Here is a 15,316-nt window from a genome sequence, read left to right on the forward strand (position 1 = left end):
AAGTAAGGAGCAACATTACAGAAATGATTATGCCGCATTACTGAGAGTGAATCTTTGTCACATTATTTTTCAGACTTGTGTTCATTTTTTCACATACTGTATTTATTCGAATATAACACGAGGTTTTTCCCCAGAATCCTTAGCCTTGAAGTCACTCGCCGCCTTATATGTGAGGGTGATAGAGTCAGTGTCTGTTTTAAGATGGCAACAGCAGTGCCGCATTTCCGGTGATCCAGATTTTAAAGGGCACCTAGAGAAAATTCTACGAACTAATTTAGAGGTGAAGGAATGTTGCATTTTTGTTTGTATAACCCGTATCGAGAATTTGAAAGCTTTTACTCTATAAAGGGGCGAAGTTTGAGTTTATGCTAATTTTGGCTTGAGGTGCGGCTGCAGCAGCCACATTTTGAAGGAAGGGGGTGTGAAATGCAAGAGCGCTCATACACTTAACCCCATGCAGACAAAATTATTTTGAGGGCCCTCAACTGTGGTATCCCTCATAACTCACTGTGCTGTTTTTGGATGTTAAACTGCTTAGTTTATTTTCAAAAGTAGTGCAAATGGATTGCAGAAAAGTTAGACTTGGAGCCTTATTGGCAGACTATGTTGAAAGTCTCGCCAGCATAAACAGACACAACACACAAGAAATGGTGTGGCAGCTACTTCTTGTTTGCTGTCTCTTTAGGCTGGTTCAAGTTCCTTACTTATACAGCCGACTTATAACCTGGAAGTTTTTTCCCACAGTTTTGATGTGGATGGGGGCGAAATGCGAAAACACCCGTGTGCTTATATTTAGGTGCACATTAAAGAACCCCAGGTGGTTGAAATTTCCGGAGTCCCCCACTACGGCACGCCTCATAATCAGAAAGTGGTTTTGGCACGTAAAACCCCATAATTTAATTTTTTTTTGAAAGTTTTGATGTGCTGTAACTGCAGCAGCATGACTGCTCCCTTCTTGATCTGTTGCACATACAGTAAAGCCTTGTTATAACGAAGTTGAAGGGGGCGTCGTAATTACTTCGTTATAACCATTAGTTTGTTATGGCCACTATCCATTTTTATCCACAATTAGCGAGCAAGAGAGTATGTACTCACCACCAAATCTCACAGCAGCCTGCCACGTGAAAAAGAAAACTGCCGTCACATGGAAAAAAACAAGTGAAAAAAAGACAGCAAGGAATTGCTACTTTATTCACGCTAAACGGCTCATCACTGATCGATCAACAGCACACCAGCTGGCAGCTCACTTCACAGAAAAAAAGGCCTTGATAGATTTTTGCCGCGTCTTCTTCAGGCGAATGATGGCTTTTTCAGCTGCAGCCGCAATGTCGAGTCCATCCTTGCTGTCATCGTGAACGCCAAAGAAGCGGCGCAGCAAGTCTGTCGCATTCAGCGCTTGTGCGGGCTTCGGTACGTCAGGTTTGCCAATATTAGGCTTCGGGCTGTCAGCGACACATTTGTCACTGTCATCATTAGGCACCCTCGTTACCGCGTGCACAATTTCCGCCTCCGTTAGCTCTTTCATTATCACCGCGTCAGCATCGGCACTGACATACGTGCAGAAGGTGTTGCAGTCGGGCACAACGCTGGCGTCAAGGAGAGCGTCCCATGATGCTAGAGCTTGGTTGCTCGCAGCACCCTCTTTGGCGGCAGCACCGAGATCTTCGCTGTAACCGCTGCTGCTGATGCCAAATGAGGCATGCCGGAAGAAATCAGCGATAGTGCTTGCTGGTACAGCCATCCACGCAGCCTCTCAGTCACCATGTACAACTCGATCGTGGACTTGCACTTCATGCTCACATTGAGCAGAATCCGGTCGATCACACACTTGCTAAAGTTCATGATAACTCCTTAGTCGAGGGGTTGCACAACTTCAGTGCAGTTGGGCGGCAAGAAGCATTGCTCGATGTTTTTGAGCACAGCGGCATTGCGGTGGGCCACGCAGTTGTCCAGTACAAGGCATATCTTCCGGTTCAGCTTGCCCCGCAATCATTGTGCGAAAATTTATCTTGCCATTCAAACCTTACGGTCGGACACATAACTCGCTTGGAACGTTTGTTTGCCTTTGAAGCATCGTCGTGACGCACTGTAGCCGACCACAAGGGCCGGCACCTTTTCCGACCCATCCATGTTGGCACAAAGCAACACTGTTACGCGAGCCTTGCTTTGCTTTCCGCCCTGGCAACGTTCACCTTTGAGGGCCAAGGTGTTTTGCGGCAGCATCTGGTAGAACAGGGCTGTCTCGTCAGCGTTGAACAAATCCTTGGCACTGTATTTTTCTAGCAGCTGTCCAACGTTTGTCTCCACTCACGCCACTGCAGCTTCGCGGTCGACAGACTGCGCTTCCCCGCTGAAAGCCCTGCCGACGTTGTCGTGGTGCTCCTTGAAATGTTGCAGCCAGCCGACACTCGCCACAAAATCGTCGTGCCCCATGATGCATGCAAAGTCCCTCGCTTTGCTCTGCAACAGTGCTCCACTCACAGGAGTGCCGCTTGCTCTTGCATCCAAAAACCACTTGAAGACCGCCTTCTCTGCAGCTTTGAAAGCGGGGGTTCGCAGCTTCTTTCTGTTGCCTTTTACGCCACGTGCGACAGCACTGGTGACAGCTTCTTTGCTGCTCAACATCGCCGACAGCGTGCTCAACGCTATGCCGAAATCTTCGGCCACTTTTTTCTTCATGCTGGACTTGACGGCTTTCAGCATAGCCACCTTCTGCTTCATTGATATCGTTTTGCGCTTCTGTTTACCGTCATCCATCTCCTTTCTGGCGGCAGGAACTCGCATAAATGAACTGATAGAAACACTGTTATCGTTGATGCACACAACGGCAACGACAAGCTACAACAAAACCGCAGTCTGCGCTGCCCCACGCACGCTGCGGAAGAGCGGGCGGGTCCACCAGTTCCACGGGAAAGGGGAGGCCGGGAAACGCGCATGGAAGACGCGACCGTCACGCACTACAAGACATTGATCTGACGGGTACCAAAATGGTCAGTAAATGCTCGTTGTGGAAAAAGGAAAGTTGCCTATGATTACGTTACTTCCTAATGCGAAATTTGAGTGCAGCTCTTCAGCTGTTTCGGCTTTTCTGTATACTGAGGAAAATAGTTCCAGCAAGACGTATGTACAGTTACAACTTTTTATTCTTCACTTCTTCAAGAAACACTATACTCCCAGTTCTTGATTGTCATGAAGGTAGCTTTGTGGTCGGAGAAATAGATGGATATATGCTAGACTTGCTGCACCAATGCCTGGTTTGGCGTAGCACACCTATGGATTCTGGTAGTGATGGCGCTGGGCCTCTGCTCGGTCAGCTTGTTTAGCAGCAGCGGCAGACGAAGGACTTCCACCAGTTGCCTCGCTCATGGCTCAGAAAGAACTGGCTGAGAATAAACTACTTATATAGGCAGACGGATTATATTATAATGTAAACCGTTTGTGAGCCTCGGACAATCCATCTGGTGGGAAACATTTCGCACTAGCCGCCGCAAACGGAGCGTAGCTTGGTGCAGCTGCCTCACTTATTGGAAGGTTGCGGGAGGCAGTGTGTAGGCGCATAGGAACGTTGCGGGGTGAAGAGATGGCAGCAACTGGCTGACGCTGCTGACACTGCTAGCGAGTCAACTGAAGGTGGCTTTGCGTTTTGGCTTGGAAAGCGCATACCGTGATCCGCTGATACTGAGCCGGCACTTCGGCAACCGGAGAACACCGTGCGCTCTCATGGGTCGTCGCCATGGAGGGTAGGAGGGGGAAAGGGGTACACGCAGTGGCGAATGGTGGCGGCCATGCATTTCGGCTTGGGCAGCAACACATCATCGAGATCAGCCGCCACTAAGCCGGCGCTCTGATTGCCGCTGTACATAGGTGGCATTGGAGGAGGAGCGAAGAGAGCAAGGCTCACGCCGTGTGTAAGAGATGGCGCCAGGGGCGCGTGCAGCTAGAGCAGCGTGCTGGCGCCGGCTACGGAGCTGGTTATGGCGAGGCGTGACGGCGCCACAAAATCCAGGTACGGGCACCAAAGAGCTGTGCTCTAAAAAAAAGGTGCGTTATAGCCACTGTGAGAAAATTTTAGCTTTGTAATGCAAGGTTTTCAATACGTGGGCGTCTATTAGAATTTCTAGGGGAATCACGATTGCTTCGTTATATCCATTAGGTGGTTATATCCCATTTCGTTATAACGAGGTTTTACTGTATATTGCTAGAGAGACATGATTGCAAACTGTTGCATGATTGTTACAAGTGCCCTGCCCTGTTGCAATATTGTGCACATGTACGTGAACGTGTGTGTCACGGAGAAATGGAGAAGACGTTGCGTACAGCCAATGGAAGGTGTCCATACTGTGCTGATAAGCATCAATGCTGTCAGCAGTTTGTGAAGTCCGTGGTGTCTTTCTTGAAGGTAGCTAAATTTCAGTTTATCTTATCAAACTAAAAGAAAGTGGGTGCTGACTTAAGATATTACAATAGCCATGGAATATAAAAAATTGAGACGTGTAGCCGAAGAGGCAGCTTTTTCATAAAGATGTTTTTTATGAAAACCTAAGTTTTTTTTGTGTGTACTTATTCACATTCTGGTTGTTATGCAAAGTGAATTTTTTTGTATAACTTTTCACCTTGCCAGTATTTTTGCTTGAGAACATATCTACATTGTTTTCAAGTGAGCAGAAGTTATGAATTGCATGCCAACATAATCTAGGCTATGCAGCATTAGTTATTGAGTCTTCTTGCCATTTCAAGAAAAGTTGTTAAGCTTCAGTTGCTTTTTCTTCTTGGCAGTGATGAAAATGCTGTAAGCAATGCTTTGTTTCTGTGTGCTTTAAAGCACACAGAAACAAGCTAACATTTTGTATTCGCTGTAGTATGGTGGGCTCTCTTTAAACGGAACCTCAAGGGACCAAGGAAATTTGTTCGGTTTATCAAGAGTTCGATTTACTGAGAGGCATTACAGAGAGCATTCCATGAATACAAAACCGGCCAACCAACCATGAGGATAGTGTTCCGTTTAAGCGGTAGTTCTATTTAAGCTATTTCCATTTATCAAGATTCCACTGTACCTCGTAATGTGAAAAGTAACAGGCAAAATGTATTAAAGGAAGTATGAACAAAACTCTGCGCATTTCATCTCTTCCATGCAGTTGGGAAGCTTGATTTATCTCAACTCAATTTGCATTCATTTCACACACAAAAAAAAATGTTATGATTACTGGAAAAATTGCACTAAAAGGATGAGTTCTACTTTGCCTCACCAAATTACCTCAGGTCAACTTAAGTGACATCAGCCCTGACATATTAGTTGAGTGGTCTATGATTTGGCCATAAAAAGCTTCAGATTATTGGCCTGGTGGTTGCTGCTGCTACTGCTAGATACTATCAAAGATGGGTTCCTATATTGACAGGCATTTGGTTAGTACGGCATGAAACCACGGTGCAGCTGTCAGAGGGCAATCACTGTTGTGCGAAGAGATACTAAATGTTCAATGAATGCAGCATGTATTTTAAGTTTCAATCGCTTTTAGCCATGTAGTTCCATTTCTGGGTGCCATAGGGATAACAGCTGGTAAACAATTTTTCTTCTAGCATGTATGAACGCAGAGATGCCAGTTCACAAAGACTATATTTTCTAGCCCATATGAATGCAATCGCTTGTGTGCACATCCCTCTACGCTGTGGTTCAGTGGGTTCCATTAGTACAAGGTTTCAGATTTGCCTAGCAGTGGACTGATTTGTGGTGCTATCTAGTTTTCAGGTTGTAGAGCACAAGACAGTTTACGAGACTTAGTAAAGGCCACATTTTAAACTTCTTCACAGCTATTGCCTCACTTGCATAGCGCTCCACTTTGTGTTAAACGTTTTCTGTGCACTTTCACTATCTTAGGCAGCCTTTTCACTTACTGCAGTTTTGTACATGGAGTGTTATCCTTGTAGGTACACTCTACCAGTATAACTTGACTTTTGTGTTTATAGTCCCTTTCACCTCTTCGAGCTGGTCATTGCAATTTCTTGACATATCGGTTCTTAATTCATAAATTGGGACTGGCCATTTCAGCGAGAAACAGTGAAATTTTTACATCGTAAATGGTTGTCCAACAAAACCACCTCAGTGTGCCTTCTCTCACTTGGAAAACAATGCTCTACACAAAGTTTCCAACAAAGCTGAACACTTTAAGAAATGTGTGGGCCCGCACCATTAAAGCAAATCACTGTCACCTGCACTAATCGACTGTAGTTGTCTGTACAAAAGTGTAAAAACTGCATATCTGCGATACCAACTGTTTTGCAGGGTGCTTTAAATGTGAGCTGCAGGGCCATAAGCAGGAATTATTTTCGGTTATTGCGGAGACAATGGCGGACATTTAGAAAATTTTCTATCCATGTATATTGTTCTGTGAATCAAAAACATCCTGGCCTATGATAGCATGAATGTATAATACATATTTACATGTATGTACATATTGATATGTGCATATTGCGTGTTACTTGTGGCTGATGCACATGGGCGCCCCGATGAAGACGAACGCTCTCTGGCTCTCGAGCTGTCGGCTGAACTGGCCAGCGTTGCAGTTACCCTTTGTAAATATACTTTGTAAATAGTCTCCAGTCTTAATCCTTTGTTCGCGTAACATTTTGGTGGAGGGTGCCGTTCCCCATCCTCGCCACGCAGCTCCGCAGCGGCCGCACCGTCCTGCTTTCCGCCATGGCTCCCGGTGATGATACCTTGTCTCCTTCTACTCCTGCGACCCCGACAACAACGTATGTTACCGTTTTACCAATCCCCGCGATCCTGGCATATTCTCCGGACAAGATATTGTCGACGTTGAGGACTGGCTCAACCTGGATGAGCTCATTAGCCAAACTGCTGGGACCCTACCGTTATGCTAGCCAAAGTTCTATTCTACTTGGGCGGAACTCCTCGTGTCTGGTTCCGGACACACAAGGACAAGATCTCTAGCTGGGATGCTTTCAAGGAGAAGCTCATCGACCTTTTTGGAAATCCCACCGGTCAGCGCTGGCTGGCTGCTAGAAAAGAGCTTGCTACCCAAGTTCAGTTTTCTACTGAATCGTATGTCTCGTGCTCATACAAGACGTGCTCGCTCTTTGCTGGAAAGTTGACGAGAAAATGGCCGAGATTGACAAAGTTGGCCACGTACTCAAAGGGATCATGGATGACGCCTTCAACTTGTTGGTCTTCAACAATCTGTCCATCATCGTCATTATCAACGAATGCCATCACTTTGAGCTCGCCAAAAGCCGCGTCATTCCACAGTTCTCCCGGCTCCCTAACACGGCTGCGACGTCGTCTTGCGTTGACCTTACCGCTTCACCACCTTTAAATGAGCATGTCACACGTATTGTTCGCCGCGAACTCGAGGCTACAAGTCCTATGCCGTTCCATTCACACTCACTTGAACCCGCTATTGACCAAGCAGCCCCGGCAATCTCTCTCGTTCAGGCAGTTGTACGGCAAGAATTTGCAAACCTAGGTTTTCCTGCTGCCTGCTCCGTCTCCTGACCTGACGCCTGACCGGTGCCAACTGCTTTGCCTCACGGCGATCTGTATTCCCCTCCCAGATACTGCAACCATACTGAGTGGAGAACTCCGGACGACAAGCCCATTTGCTTCCGTTGCCTCCGCATTGGCCACGTTGCTCGCCACTGCCGCACCTCCTGGACGTCACCGTATTCAAGCTCCTTTTCCCCGTCTCCTCGCCCATATGCTGACCCGTGCAGTTACTCGCCTCGTCGTATGCCTCCTACCTTTGACGTATCCGTTGATGTCAGTCGTCCTGCTCGCTCGCCGTCACCTCAGCGCCGTCGGTCCCCGTCGCGCCAGCCACGCCTCCATTCGTCGCCGACCAATTATGGACCATCCCGGATGGAGAACTAGACCATGCAGCTCCTGGAGGTAGTGCTGCATTATCTTCGTCGTGTCGAAATCCTCCATTGATGCTCCCAACGAACCAGAACTTGCTTGATGTTCGCATCTACAATGTCCCTTTGATGGCATTAATAAATACTGGAGCCCAGGTGTCCATAACGAGTTGCAACCTCCATCGTCGACTGAGGAAAGTTCTCACGCCTCCTACTACTTGAGCCGTACGCGTGGCCAATGGCAGCACTGTTGACGTCACTGGAATGTGTACTTTCCGTATAAGTATCGCCGGCCGCCACGTTCCTGTTTTTTTTACAGTGCTGACCAATTGTCCCATGACCTAATCCTCGTACTCGACTTTCTTACAGCGCATTCAGCTTTGATCGACTGTTCTGCCAGTACCCTTAGCCTCGAACTTCCTCTACTCGCGCATATTCGTGCCGAACTGCCGAACACCTTTAGTACGATCACCTTCGTCATCCTGCCGCCTAAAGCCTTGACTTTCATCGATTTGCTCTAATCTTTTCCTGTGCCCGATGGTGATTACGTCGCCACACCGGTTCCTGATGTCCTTTTGATGCGCAATATCACTGTGCCCCACTCCGTCGTCACCGTCGCCGATAACCAGACACGCCTCCCTGTCGTTAATTTTGGCCTGACAAAGGACGTTCTACCCAAGGGCATATCGGTTGCAATGCTCCGTACTATCGGAGATGACCACGTCACGACGTTTTCCCCAGACGTCTGCTAAGATTCTTCACCATGTCCACAGGATGCTATTTGCCCTGACGTAACATTTCATCCTATGATTGCTGCAGACCTATTGCCTGAACAAGCAGCAGCTCTGTGTCGCCTTTTGGTTTCCTACCACGACCTATTCGACCTCAGCAATCGCCAATTGGGCTGGACTTCAGTTGTTAAGCATCACATAAATATTGGTGATGCCAGTCCTATTCATTGCCAGCCATATAGAGTTTCTGTTTCAGAGTGTAAGGTTATTCCAGATGAAGTGAACAAGATGCTTACGAAAGGCATTGTTAAACCTTCGCCGAGCCCTTGGGCGTTGCCCGTGGTGCTTGTTAAAAAGAAAGATGGCACATGGCGTTTCTGCCTAGATTATTGTCATCTAAACCGCATTACCAAGAAAGACGTCTACCCCTTGCCTCGCATTGACGACGCCCTCGATTGTCTCCACGATGCCAACTACTTTTCATCAATAGACCTGTGGTCTGGTTATTGGCAGATTTCTGTGGATGAAAAAGACCAAGAGAAGACCACGTTCGTCACTCCTGATGGTCTGTATCAATTCAAAGTTATGCCATGAATTCTATGCAACGCCCCAGTGTCGTTCGAATGTAGGATGGACTCTTTGCTTCAGGGGCTCAAATGGTCAACTTGCCTCTGCTACCTAGACGACATTCTCATATTTTCGCCTACATTTGAAACACACCTTGAGCGCTTATCAGCTGTTCTTCAAGTCATCCGCAAGACTGGGCTCCAACTAAGTTCTTCAAAGTGTCACTTCGGTCGTTGGCAGATTGCAGTGCTGGGCCACCTTGTCGACGCTTCCGGTATTCAACCAGACCCGGAGAGAATTCATGCTGTCACGTCTTTTCCTGTACCTCAGTCTGTCAAAGACGTCCGAAGTTTTGTAGAACTCTGCTCCTACTTCTGACGTTGTTAAGGACTTCACCGCAATTGCCCGACCTCTTACTGATCTTCTGAAGAAGGATGTGCCTTTTATATAGGGCTCCGCTCAAACTGCCGCATTTACCCACCTCACCAACATTCTCACCACGCCACCTATACTGGCCCACTTTGACCCGTCCTCTTCTACAGAGGTGTGTACCGATGCTAGTGGTCACGGTATCGGAGTTGTCTTACCCCCTCGCAAACAGGGTCAAGATCGCGTTATCGCATACGCTAGCCGCCTCCTCGCAGCAGCAGATTGCAACTATTCGATTACAGATCGTGAATGCCTGGCTCTCGTCTGGGCAGTTTCCAAATTACGCCCGTACTTGTATGGCACGGACTTCTCAGTAATCACGGACCACCACGTGTTCTGCTGGCTTTCCTCACCCAAGGATCCTAGTGGCCGGCTTGGTCGCTGGGTTCTACGGCTGCAAGAATATTCCTATACAGTAGTGTACAAGTCGGGCCGATTACATCAAGACGCAGACTGTTTATCACGCTATCCAGTGGACAAACCACCCCCCAGCGACCCTGACCCCGATACCAACGCTTGGGTTTTCTCCGTTTCTCAGCTGCTACACGTTGCCAACGAGCAACGCCATGATGCCACTTTGCACGCCATCATTGATGGTTTGGAATCTTTGCCTTCTGATTTGTCCCTTCACCTGTTTGTTCTCCGAGATGGTGTATTATACCGCCACAGTGTACGCCTCGAGAGTCCTGCCCTACTCCTCGTCATTACTAATCACCTCCAGTCAGCTGTTCTCTAAGAACTTCACGATTTACCAACGGGAGGTCACTTTGGCGTCTCCCGCACCTACGACTGGATCCATCGATGCTTCTTTTGGCCAGGCCTTGCCCGCTCCGTCCGGAAATCTGTTGCATCGTGTGAAAAATGACGGCGCCGAAAAAACCATAGACGCTCCCTGCCGGGTGCCTTCAAACGCTCGACATTCCTTCGGAGCTGTTCTCTCGCGTTGGCTTGGACTTACTTGGCCCTTTCCCACTATCCACGTCTGGCAACAAGTGGGTTGCTGTGGCGACAGATTATGCCACGCGCTACGCCATCACCAGAGCGCTTCCAACAAGCTACGCCACAGATGTCGCTGATTTTCTTTTACATGACTGGATCCTGCAGCATGGTGTTCCACACCAACTGCTCACAGACCGTGGTCGGACATTCCTTTCTCAAGTCATAGCCGACATCCTGCAGTCCTGCTCCACCAAGCACAAGCTTACTACGTCTTACCTTCCAGAGACTAATGGTCTCACTGAGCGCCTGAATCGCACCCTAACCAACACGCTTGCGAAGTATGTCTCGTCCGACCATACTGATTGGGACCGTGCCCTACCTTGTGTAACTTTTGCATATAATTCTTCGCGTCACGATACTGTCGGTTATTCCCCGTTCTTTCTGTTGTTCGGCCGAGAACCCACATTGCCACTGGATGCATCCCTTCCATTCGCTGCAGCAGAGACCAGCGAGTATGCACTTGACGGCATCACCAGGGCAGCCCAAGCACGCGAAATTGCCCGTGCTCGCCTCCTGACCTCTCAAGACAAGCAACGACGCTTGTACGATCACCAACACAAAGACGTCCACTTTTTGCCTGGATCTCTGGTACTCCTATGGTCCCCGACTCGTCACGTTGGCCTCTCAGAAAAACTCCTATCTCGGTACACAGGCCCATATTGTGTGCTGTGGGCCGTGACTCCAGCTACTTACGAAATCGCCCCAGTCATAACTAGTGCCTCATCTGCCCCTAATTCCACTGACGTTATGTATGTCGCACGCCTCAAGCCATATTACTCTCCTGTTATCTCCGATAGTTAGGTGCCCCGGGACGGGGCTTCTTCCGCCGAGGGTAATGATACATGCATATTGCTTGTTTCTTCTGGCTGATGCACGTGGGCGTCCCGACGAAGACGACTAAAGCTCTCTGGCTCTCGAGCTGTTGGATGAACTGGCCAGCGCTGCAGTTACCTTTTGTAAATATACTTTGTAAATAGTCTCCAGTCTTAATCCTTTGTTCGCATAACAATATGATGACATATATGTAACTTGGACTGAGCAATTTATCACTTCAGCGATAATTTCAGGGGTAGTCATGCCCCTCTAACCCTACCGCTGGTTACGAGCCTGGTGAGACAGTTCAGTCTGCCTTCCAAGTTGAAGGACTTAGTGAAGAAATCTATCGACCTGAAAAAATTATTTTGCTCTGGACACCCATTTTAGTTTTCTGTAACAAGCCTTGAATTTCACCATGGGGAGTAGGTAGCTTAAAAACTAATTTAGGATGTTCTGACTCCACATCTAATTATACATTGAAGTCCACTTCAAATGTTGTTGTTCATGCAAAAATAAATTCAGGTATTAAGAGGTAAAGCGGATTAGGGTATTTGCTAATAGGGTTGCCATCTTCTGTAAAAGAGGCCTGGCACTGTTTTCTTTTTTCTTTAAATTTTACCTGAAATGCTGGTCATAGTATCACATTCTGTGTTTGAAATGTTACAATTATTTTGCTCCAAGTCTCATATTTAATGTTAAGTGAATTAAACAAATTTTTAGAGTACTGCTGTCACTATAATATTTTTTTTTACGGCTTCCCAAGCACTCAACTTGCTCCAAACTGTCACAGCCTATGTGAACAGGCTTGGCATTATTAAGTAATTTTCATAATGGAACATGTGTTTGACAACGACGGCTTATGGACGTCACACTCTGGAGTTTTGCAAGACTCGTAGCGCCACCTGCCGGTGCGAAGAGGCAGTAATTGAGTAGTGCGAAGCCCGACTCCCTTGCTAAGTTGCCTATGCAGCTAGCGACTGCGAAACAACGATTTAACTAGATTTTGGTCCATATTGCGAGTGTTTTGCGCATTTAACACCCAGACAGAGAGCTATGAATTTCTACGCTAGTCGGACGCGCCGACGAACTGTCATAAAGCGCTTGCTGGCTCACTTTTCAGACTGATGGCGGAAACGACAGCAACCGTGATAGCTCCGCGTGCTACGAAGAAACGGCGCAATCGACGCTACTGTTGTGTTGTAAATTGCCATGAACGTGAAGGACGGAATAACAAAGTTCAGTTTTACCGATTTCCATCGCGATCGTATGAAGAGGAAAGGCGAGAGCGCTGGATACGGGCCGTTCAACCTGTTGGGTAATCGGATTACTTGCATTCCCCACAACACAGCGGCTCACATGAGAAAGTGCGACAATTTTGTTCTTCTGTAATTGTGTTGCCTAGCCCTGACGGAGGACCGTGGTAACCAAGCGAAAACTCAAGAATTTGCAGCTGCCACTTCGTTGGTAACAAAAAACAACGTTGCGAACCATCCTGCTTATGTGCCATCGATATCTCCACCTTTTAACAAACGTTCGACTTCCGCTTGACTCAACAAGTGGAACAGAGAGATTTGGCAGGTCAGCTTAACCAAACATTTTGGTTCATTTATGAATTCAAAATCCTGTCCTAGAGCATCGTTGTATCACAAGCTCATTTATACTTTCGGTATTTTGTATGTTCTGCGCTGATACAACAAGCACGCCTCGCAATGTGCTGAGCCTGCTCGACGCGCGTTTTTCAAATGTGAGCAATGAAGTTGCTGTAGGAGCACTGGACGAGTAATTGCGAAGTAACGCACGTGTGTAAAGAAAAAAAAAATGTCGCGTTTATTTACATTTATTTGTGCGCGCTTGTTGCTCGAAGCGTCTGCGAAAAGTTCAAATTAAGGCACGAGCGATGCTGTAGCTCCTGCGAGAAAGAGGCAGCGCGTAGGCACTGTAGGAAGCTTCCTTCGTTATGATCGCACGCTGTTTGCTGCCTTGGAAAACGTTTTCTGTTTGCTGCCCTGGAAAAGGCTATGAAAGGATTTACTCTCTGTAAATAATTGCGAGACAAAATATTACGATAAAATGCATAAAAATATAGGAGATACTTTAGTCTTGTGTTCAGGACATATTCAATATGAACCAATTTGAAATGCTTAGATTTTTATGCTGATATGCCTATAGACAAACCTGATGCTCTCTGTACTTGCGAGTTGCAGCACGCCGAAATAACACTTGAGACTTTATTTTATATTGTACACGTACTTCGCCCTGCGGAGCTTCCTTTCCGAAGCATGGATGGGCGGAAGACGCTTTCCAAGTCCTTGATTTTTAGGAAACCGTGCCTCAACACAAACGAAAGAGAAGGGTCCATTGTGGCCTATGCACCTTCGCTTGCGGACAGCTCTCCTTGCACTACTCAGTTCGCGCCAAGGCTCCGATGGGGGCGCTGGTGATGGGTTTTTCCGCAGCGCCGCCTGGGCAGAGTCTGAGGTCTATAGCATTTGTAGCCGAGTGGGAGAACTGTTGGACATTTTTACCAGAGCTAGTAAACAGCAAGGCACATTATCAAGCCAACCTTAAATCTCTCTCTGTCTTCAACTTGCTTTAGGTGCTGCCTGCAGTCTGTAAAAAATTTTAAAAATCCAAATATAAATAAGAAAATACTTCTTCTTGCCAGCTAGTATAGCCATTTTTCTTCATAGTTTTATCGTCACCAAGCATGAGTGCAGCCGATAACAAAAGCTTTAATGCTATTGACAACACTGCTTATGGCAATTTGTTAGTGGCAACTTGCTATGGGAATAGATTGCTCCACACCATTACTGCTGAACATGTCTAAAAGACACATTTTGTTGTGCATTCATCCAAGCTTTGCTATTTTCAGGATTCAGTAGTAACCTTGGTCATTTTATATTTATAGAAATAATGTAACTTCTTATTTATGTTATTGCAGTATCCATCTCCAGAATGGGACACAGTCACCCCTGAGGCCAAGAATCTCATCAACAGTATGCTGACGGTCAACCCAGCTAAGCGAATCACTGCCGCTGAGGCCCTGAAGCACCCGTGGATCTGCGTTAGTATCTTACTTTTTGCAGTTTCTCAATGAACTTGCATCATGTAACTGCTCAACATGATTCTAACTACTGCAATTCATTTTCAGCAACGGGAACGTGTCGCCTCTACACTACATCGCCAAGAAACCGTGGACTGCTTGAAGAAGTTCAATGCTCGTCGCAAGCTAAAGGTAAGCATTGAATTGTGTCATTTGATTACTTAAGAGCACCATGCAGAAGGGACAGTGCACTTGATGAGAGCAGTTTGTGCTGCTGTGAATTCTTGCTTTGACTAACATTATAGGTGAAGATAACTAGCATGCCATTGAACCAGATTATTAGCCCATTGTGGTCTCGCCATTCTTTTTTGTTTTCTAGAAGTTTTAACTGACCGCAGATGGAAGTGGGCTAATAATGCAGTCAAACGAGCAGGTTTCATTTAGGTAATTTTATCTTGGATTTTTGTAACAGTGTGTATGCTTCATTTTATTCTTCTTAAAGGTTGTATAGTAACACATACTTACTTATGGCTGTGCAGATATTAAGTTTTATTTGTGCTGAAGGTCAACAAACATGTGAGGAAAGGCTGAAACTTATATTGCTGTAATTTTACGAGGTCTGTCTTAAAAGATTGGGTGGTATGTTTAAAAAAAATGAATTCACAAACTTTCAGGTTCATCATTGTGGTCACCTTCAAAGCATTCTCGATTAGACACAATATACTGGTTTCACCTCTTCTTTCATTGCTGGAAGCACCCTTGGAAGTCCTGCTCTGTTAAGTGCTTCGGCATTGATGTTCTTTCCTTTTGAACTGTCGTCACATCCCCGAAATGCCGTGGAGCACCAGTTTGTATTTGTTGA

At 46.7% G+C, this 15,316-nt stretch overlaps 1 protein-coding gene across 14 annotated transcripts in view; it reads left to right on the forward strand.

Moving 5' to 3' along the window:
• CaMKII (Calcium/calmodulin-dependent protein kinase II) overlaps positions 1-15,316 on the forward strand; it is a 289,855-nt gene that overhangs the window by 204,786 nt on the left and 69,753 nt on the right. For all 14 annotated transcript variants that reach the window (XM_050194726.3, XM_050194728.3, XM_050194722.3 and 11 more), the window contains exons 10-11: positions 14,353-14,475; positions 14,563-14,646. In XM_050194726.3, the coding sequence (XP_050050683.1) occupies positions 14,353-14,475; positions 14,563-14,646 (207 nt within the window). The remainder of the gene's footprint in view (positions 1-14,352; positions 14,476-14,562; positions 14,647-15,316) is intronic.

This window comes from Dermacentor andersoni, chromosome 1, assembly GCF_023375885.2.
Source record: "Dermacentor andersoni chromosome 1, qqDerAnde1_hic_scaffold, whole genome shotgun sequence".
In the NCBI taxonomy this organism is placed as follows: Eukaryota; Metazoa; Arthropoda; class Arachnida; order Ixodida; family Ixodidae; genus Dermacentor; species Dermacentor andersoni.